The sequence below is a fragment of the Corvus brachyrhynchos genome, unplaced genomic scaffold (genome assembly GCF_000691975.1).
Source record: "Corvus brachyrhynchos isolate BGI_N302 unplaced genomic scaffold, ASM69197v1 scaffold12, whole genome shotgun sequence".
NCBI classification, from domain to species: Eukaryota; Metazoa; Chordata; class Aves; order Passeriformes; family Corvidae; genus Corvus; species Corvus brachyrhynchos.
This window is the reverse complement of record NW_008237885.1, coordinates 500,697-508,937: the sequence shown is the minus strand read 5'-3', so window position 1 is coordinate 508,937 and position 8,241 is coordinate 500,697. Positions and strand designations below refer to the sequence as shown.

The window sequence follows — 8,241 nt, the reverse complement described above, 5'->3', positions numbered from 1 at the left end:
GAAATAAACATCTCTGAAACAGCTATCAAGAATCTGTCTGTCCATATATATTTCCTTTCCACGGGACTCCTGGTTTGATATATGCATGTTGCAGTATCCCCACTGCAACACTGGCCTAAACTCACTTGGTTACAGATTGGCTGTTTTTTGTTTTGTTGGGTTTTATTTAAGGTCTCCAGCTTCCAGGATAACCACACAGTTTCTGAAAGAACTATCTTCAAAAGGGAATATGCTTTTATAACAAGATGATGACAAAGACAAATTAACAACGAACATTTTTCATTAAAAGTAATCTATACTACTGGTAAGTGCACAACACTAATGACTAATTAACTAGAAGTCATATTTTCAAATCAAGAGAAGTGGTGTGAGTGGAGGCTGTAATACGGATTTTATTTTACTCTTTTCATACTGTAAGTATTTACTCCAATAATACAAAACACAATGCAACATCCCTTGTTCCTCCAGTAAGATGTTAAAAGTTCTTCTTTAAAGTGTAAAGCCAAAATGAAAGCCAGTTTTCAGGCTCTCTCTTCCCCATGCCAGTTGAGAATGAGGGGAAAGACTGCCTTTCTGTCTCTTCAACTCAGCTCCATTTTTTACTGAGACCTCAAGCAACTTAGCTATCTCCAAACTGCAAAGTCAGAATGGTGTTTGCCTTCCCCAAACCTGTCATTCTGAGCACAAAATAACCTCAATTCGCCTTTCTGATATCTTCTTGTCTTTTAGCTTTTAAGTTTTTCAGATGCAGGATAAGCTGATGATAACAAGTGGTGGACCCATCCTGTATCTCTTCCCTTAGAGAACAGCAGATGACACATGAGGAATGCTAGGAGCATGGGCTAGGAGCATGGTTCTGAAGTTATGCAATTCTATCAATTTTGCTATGCAACCATATATTTGCTATTTAACAGCTGATGTTGCAAGATGGAATTTAATGCAGAAAGGTAGCAAGACAGTTGGTTCCTCTTTCATGAGCACTGCAATACTCTGAGCACTACTTGTTCAAGAACTTCCTGAGATCCTTTCTGTATAGCCTAATTCCAGAGACTATCATTGAACTGGACAGACATGTAATTGTGGACATCGAATTCAGGACTTCTGAACAGACCAGGACAGTATTATTAAAAAAAAAAAACCAAAACAAAACCATTTACACATGCTTATATCCACACTCATGTTGTTAACAGAACAGCAAAACATACAGTTGCATGACAAGCACAACAAAAACTTACTCTGTAATAGTGAAAAAGTCCATGAGTTCAGATTTTGTAGCCTTGTTCCAATATGTAAACAACGCGTCTAGGAAAATGAAAAATATTAAAACACAGATTAAAGGCAGCAAACACACAAAAATATTAAATAGAAGAGTTAACATCAGTTCTTAGTTTTCAGATAATGACGATTCAGAGAATCTAGAAATGGCTTATGGGGTACAGATAACAATTACTATTTGAAGCTTTCCTTAAAGCTAATTATACAAATGCACATATCAATTCTCCAAATGAGTTTCTGCACTATGATGTTAATTAATTAATCCTTAATATTCCCATCCAATTTCATAGTTTAGATAGTAATAGTTGTGTAGTCTGTAGTGCCTATAGCCCTATAACAATTTAAGACTTTACAGTATTTCAGACTGTTAGTCCTATATCCTGCTTCTTTACAGATTGGTCCCAACTTTTTTTTTTAAATTAAATTATTATTTTCTTCTTTTTCTAAATTACAGTATTTTACTACAGATAGTAGTAAACACGTTCCACTTTTTCTTTATGTGCAGTTTTCTAGCATGGCTATGTATGTTCTACAAAGCTTGTAGTTAAGTAGCCAAGACCTGGTCTCTGTCCCCTGGTCTCTAGGTAAAAATGTTCAAAATTAGGTAATGAAGTCAAAGTTATTACAAAGATGTATGAAAAAGTTTATTTGACACTTGTGTTCCAGAATTGAGACCAAAAAAATACCCACTGTGGTTATGTAAACTTAAACTTGAATATCCATGAAATTATGATGACTTTTTACATATTTCAAAGTGTAAAATAGTGAAAAAGCTATTTTTGGGTTTTATTATTGCTTGTAATACAAACATATACAATAAAATCAATGCAATTACATAAAAATGTAATGGAGTGATTGGATATTGAATACTTACTAACCTTCCAATACTCATTGTTGATTAAGTGGTGTAACAAATTAGACTTCATGTACTATACAAACTTGAATTTTAAAAATTAACAACTAAGTAGGCACAGAGAATAAATTAACTATTTTTGACACCACAAACTGAGGAAGTCAATGTCTTTACCGAAAGGGACTTGGACTTTTTAAAAAATATTAATCACAGAGAGGGATGATTCCAAGATGTTATGATCCCAATAAACAAGTAAGATGTGCCATTCACGCAGTATTTCTATACCTCTGTAACCTTCTGCAGGAAAATATGACTCTCAAAAACTCAATGGATCATCTCACCAACATCCCAAGAGAAAGAAGAAGCACTAATATCCCCATATTCCATAAATGGAAATATATACAGAAATCAAATAATTTAGTTCCTTGTCACACAGCAAGTTCTGCAGAATGGAGGAATGAACTAGCCCAAGACACTTCTACAGAACAACGAATTATTCTTCACCTGTTTTCCAAACCAAACTGTACAATCGCGCACAAATACTCACTTTCTTAAAATGTCCTTTAGTTGGCCTCACACTTTGACTAAATAATGAATACTTAATGCTTACAAGGTTTCAGTCAGATTATTTATTTGAGCCATCACACATATTTGTAAAATGCAGCACAGCATGGTACCTACACTTCAAATATTCTGCTGATTTCAAAAAGTTAATGAAATAACAGGAATAAATCCAGCACATTACTTTGAATTTATAAAAAGCAGGAGGAATTACCTACCATCTGACATGCTTCTTAAAATATGAAGGAAACACATGAGCAGACTTTTGATCTCCGCTTGGTCGAGTTTGTCATATCGAACAACAGAACTTCCTAAAGTGCTGCTCTGTTGGTTCTGAAAAGCAAACAGATACATTGTGGCTGAAGAGTTCTTAAACTGATAATAAACTAAATTGTTTTCAATTGCTTTAATAATTCCTGCAACAGAAGAAAGATCTCAGAATGGAGACAAAAATGTTTCATGTAGAGACAGGTCACTAAAACACACATTACACACATGAAGTATACCAAATTAACCCTCTTTGCCTTTGTTTGGTTTTAATTCCTTCTAGGTATAATTTTTTTCCCCCCAGAAGGAGAAGCAGGAGGAAAAGTCACCTAAGAGTGATTATTAATCAAGGTAATTTTACCTAGATGCCCACATTGTAGAAATCAAGCCTGTCCCTTCTACTTAGATTGAATACTTGAACCTCAAGAAAAACATACATGAAGGGCAATAGTATGCACTCTGGAAGATTAACTACCACTAAGTAACTTGCTCTTGTCCTCCCCTCCTCCCCCAACATACAAACAAACAAACCCAAACAAAAGTCAAACCCTCTCCCTCTTTCATTTTTTAATATAATTCCTACAATTCTGGGAAGTTTATCAGCAATCTACAATACTATCATCTGTCCAAAAAGAAAAAAACTGCAATTGGTCTTTCAAAATGTGTCCAACAAACAAAATGGAAAAATGAAAACTGTAAAAATATATAAACTGAACTTTGGGCAAAGACTTACTTGTAAAAGAGTAATTTTCACACAGTCTAATGTTACAAAATCCTCAGTCTGAAGGTTTTATAGATATACTATATAAATATTTGTTTAAAGTATAAATTATGCCCTTTACAGTGCCTAATTCTCACATCCAATATGCCACTTATGCAAATAGAAAATAAACCAGGCATTTAATAACTTTTCTGTAAAGTCAACAGTCTGGTATAATTGATCTGTACAACTCTCACTATAAAAAAATTTCACAAATACAAAGGTAGACTCAAGGGAGAAAAGCACTTGGTTTCACAAACGAAGCAAAAAGTGACAGTACCTCAAGGGTAGAACAACCCTTCCTAGAATACTCCTAACTGAAAGCAGGAGACATACTAATCATGAAGGAACATTTCACAGCAATCACAACCATTGACTGCTGAGCCCTTCAATGCATTATGCTGCATTAAAGAATTGCTGTCCTAAAACAATCTGTGCAAATTTGATACTAGTAAATGTGTAACTCACATACTAGGCATTGAATGGACACACAGTGAAACTGAATGTGAAACTATGATGAATACCAGCCAGAAGTTACTGTAATTTAGGAGGACGTGGACACCTCTATGAGCCTGATTACTGCAGATTCTAAAGACCTCAAAAACTGTTTATCTTTGAAATATCTCTGGTGAACAAGGAGGTGCTACTCTACAGCTTTTTGGATACTATAACAGCTCAGGCAATTAATGGGTGACAGAGCAGAAACAGAATTTGAGTTTCCTAGACTTTCAGAAACTGCTGAGAGCACTAGATAATATTCCCACTAAGACTGTTGAACATCTACATGGATAAAACTTGGACTATAGCTACTCAGAAGCTTAGTTTAAAATGTCAATGTTAAACAATGCTAAATTTTTAAAATGTTAAAAATGTCAATAACCTATAAAGCATGCACATATTGAAATGGAAACTGATATACTTCCAGTCTATTCTGATTCCACAAGCATAATGCTACAGATTACTCTGAAAGAAAATTAGAACAAAAACATGGCTCCCCACTAATGATATCAAGCAATAAGCAAAAACTTGGAGATAACATGCACTGAACAACTGATCTACTAGAAAGAAAGTTCAGAAAGCAACAAATAAGAAGCCAGGACTAAGTATTTGGGGAAAATATTAACAGCATGCAAAACATACATCCTGTGTTACCTAAATTGGCAGACCAGAGCAGAATTTTCAAAGGATGTTGACTCCTTTGAAAACCCTTTTACTCGGTGAAATCACTACACATTAGTAATTAACAACATGACAACTAAGTAATAGATGAGAGTATTGCCATTTAGCAACAGTGTATACCAAGATATTTCTTTATTACCTTGGTCAATAACAAAGAAGATCTTTTAGTTCTATTAAAGACCCCAAGACTCAAATTCTGCAGATATTTAAACTGATTGGATTTTTTATACTTAAACTAGATCATGTGCATGTGCTCCAGGTTTGACATTTAAACATATTTTACATGGTTAAATTGCATATATTGTGTTTGAGATTCAACTGTTGCAAAGAAGCGGCAAAACTACTGACCACACACTTCACTCAGAAGCTTAACTATACCAAGCACAAAAACCAGATACTTCTTGTAACTGAAGAGAGAAAGTAGTATGCAAAATTTTCTCTGGCAAAGCTGGGATTGTCAGAAGTGAAAAATCCATAGTAACACGGTTTTTCTTTGGAGGGTGAGAATTTTCTTCTTCTTCTCCATTTGGGCGCAAAGCATGAGCAGAGTGCCTTCTGAGAAGCTTCTCTCTCTGCCACACGAAGGCATGTCAGAGTCAAGGGGAAAAAGTTAACATGCTGTGACTTGCACAACAAGAGCTAAGAAAATGAAACGTTGATCAGTATCGACACAAACTCTAGAAAGACAGGACTGAATACCTCATAGCTACTGCAGGCAGAGCTCCCAATTTGTAACAGCTTTAAAGTGAAATGATTTAGAAAAAGTCAAACTAACATAAAAGAAATCACCCAGAGAAAGCACAACAACTATTGTTTCAACATTTTAAAAATGCTAAGTATATTGTGCATAGAAAGTGATGGAGTGATGCTCTCCACAGAATCTAACAAGCTGCTCTAACTAGAATTCAGTCCTCTCAAACAAAATTTGATACACTTCATCTAGTGCCTTTCTGTAGCAAAGGAAAAAACAACTGCTTGCTTATGTCTCTAAACTGAAAATCTGTTTGCATTTTCAGTGAAACAGCTCAATAAATGCAATGCAAAAGGAGTTCACAGGATAACTATATTGCAAAAGAAAGACTTATATAAAATACTGCTTTAAAGTTATTCTAGAAAGCCCATTCACAGAGATCAGACAAGTTAACTCCTATGAGACTTAGGATGAAATTTTAGGAATACACTTTTGGGGTTTATTTGGTTTGTTTTTCTTTTTACCTTGTCAAGGGAATTGCTCTTGTCACTGTGTCTTTCTGGGAGACTGTTTCCTGAGTCTGTACTTATAAGAGAGCCTCTTGAGTCAGCACTCCTCACACTGTTAATATTTGGAGTTGATGTGGTGTATGGAGAAGCTAAAAAAAAAACAAACCACAAACCCAAACAATATAAAAATCTCAAACAATACATAAAAGTCATGCCACAGTTTAATCAGACCTTTAAAACCCCCATATATTTTTTAAGAAGGCAAATAATTCCATTTAGTTACTTTTAATGAAGACAAACTTACTCTAGAATTTCAGCAAAGTATATATGTAAGTACATACACACAGACCTATGTACAACTATGTAGATACACGCATAAAAAACATATGTAGCAATACATACACACTTTCATGAAGAAGCATGTCTATTTAAATAAAATCCTTTCCCATTTTTTGTCTCTTTACTATCACCTTTGACAGGGAAAAAAGCAGCCCTTCTCCAGAAAATAGCTTTATTTTCATGTATTATTGCAAACCCCAAAAGATCCCAAAAGATCCCAAAAGACAGATTGCATGCACAGACTGAAATCTGACCCATGCTGAGCACTTGACTCCATTAGGTTCTGTTGATGAAAGAAGCAGTAACATTCCACTGTACATGCAGAAAGCAACCAAAGTTGGACACACAGCATTTATTTCTGGCAACCAATGAAAAATTAAACCAGCTGCTCTTTAATTATTTTATTTTACTTTTTTGATGTGCTTACCAATGCCAGAGATAACACCAAATAGATCTTTAGGAAGATTGTTATCCAGTGTATTTCCTGATTTTTGTGGTGTTACTAACTGACTTGCAGTTGGCAAAATCTGTGCATCATCCTTTGTACTCTGTTTGGAAAAGAGAGGAAAATGTGATTATTTTCCTGCATTATGGACTTAGTGAATATGGCACATCTTCTAGAGAAATATTTGTTATGTACTTCTTCCTTAAATTTTAATTTCTATTAAATATGCTCAAAAGAATGGAATGAGATGTTCACATATTTGCACAGGCTTGGGATACCCTAAAACTTAAGACACCTCAGGAAACATTGAAGAAATGAGTATTCAACTGAATTTCAAACACTATAAAACAGATATTTCAAGAAGACTTTTATTTCAAACACCCAAATATTTCTCTTGTTGGAAGCGTTTTGGAGAATTTTTTTCTTAATATCACACAGAACACAACAAGATACAGACAAAAGTAAAATTCATGAATAATTAAATCTTAGATTCAATAATTGTGTGCAACCATATCAATATATAACCTTCACCAATCACATATTAATTAATTCTCCTGCACTACAGCTCTTTCAAAATCACTCTCCTTTAGGGTTAAATTCTTCTCTAATTTCTAGAAATTAACAATCTTTTTGTGGTCCATTTGTTTCAATATTGGACTGACTTGAAGAATTCTGAACCTTATAAAGCTCCTTCTTTGCCAGGAGTATGCAGTGTTTCATATATATGTTACCAATAAATTATTATAAAAACAATTCAGAATACCAAACAGAAATTGTCACTCACATTGCTGGAAGGGTTAACAGGAAATGGAGACACATCTTTCACATTGATCCGCTGAACATTTTCTATGAGCAGACCAAAGAGTGGCAAATACATAGTGGCTATTCTTGCTTGATGGCCCTAAATAGAGTTTAACAGTTCATTTAAAAATTACAGTTTTAATTTTTAATCACCAATTAGTTTTAACCTATTCACTCCTAAATTACAAAAAAAGCGCACTTAATAAATATTTTCCAAGCCAGAGCCCACAATTCACAACTTCATAAATGGCAAAGGCAGTGATCACTGTATTTAATTCCAATTTATAGAAACTTGGTAAATTTTATTTACTGTCTCAATTTATTTACTGTCTCAATTGATGTGATTTCAGCTAAGACTAAACAAGTAAATTAATATTATGTTAGCTTGATAAATTAATGATACCTTCCATTACAATTTTTTTTGCTTCTCCACAGCACCACCAATGTTAAAAAAAGCCAGAAAATTAAAAATCACTCAAAATTTACCACCATGAATTGTAGTTTTCTTATACTCATTTCACAAATAATAGATGATGGAAGGACATCTGCCAAATATTAAGA

General features: G+C 34.1%; 1 protein-coding gene across 12 annotated transcripts in view; it reads right to left on the bottom strand.

Moving 5' to 3' along the window:
- Window positions 1-8,241, bottom strand: part of DOCK9 (dedicator of cytokinesis 9) — a 112,917-nt gene that overhangs the window by 27,520 nt on the left and 77,156 nt on the right. For 9 of the 12 annotated variants that reach the window (XM_017732609.1, XM_017732611.1, XM_017732616.1 and 6 more), the window contains exons 32-36: window positions 7,664-7,780; window positions 6,862-6,982; window positions 6,111-6,244; window positions 2,908-3,022; window positions 1,236-1,302 (exon numbers count right to left, since the gene is read on the bottom strand). In XM_017732609.1, coding sequence (XP_017588098.1) covers window positions 1,236-1,302; window positions 2,908-3,022; window positions 6,111-6,244; window positions 6,862-6,982; window positions 7,664-7,780 — 554 coding nt within the window. Of the gene's footprint in view, window positions 1-1,235; window positions 1,303-2,907; window positions 3,023-5,293; window positions 5,468-5,594; window positions 5,634-6,110; window positions 6,245-6,861; window positions 6,983-7,663; window positions 7,781-8,241 lie in introns of all 12 variants that reach the window. The other 3 variants (XM_017732606.1, XM_017732607.1, XM_017732608.1) reach the window with 1 other exon arrangement.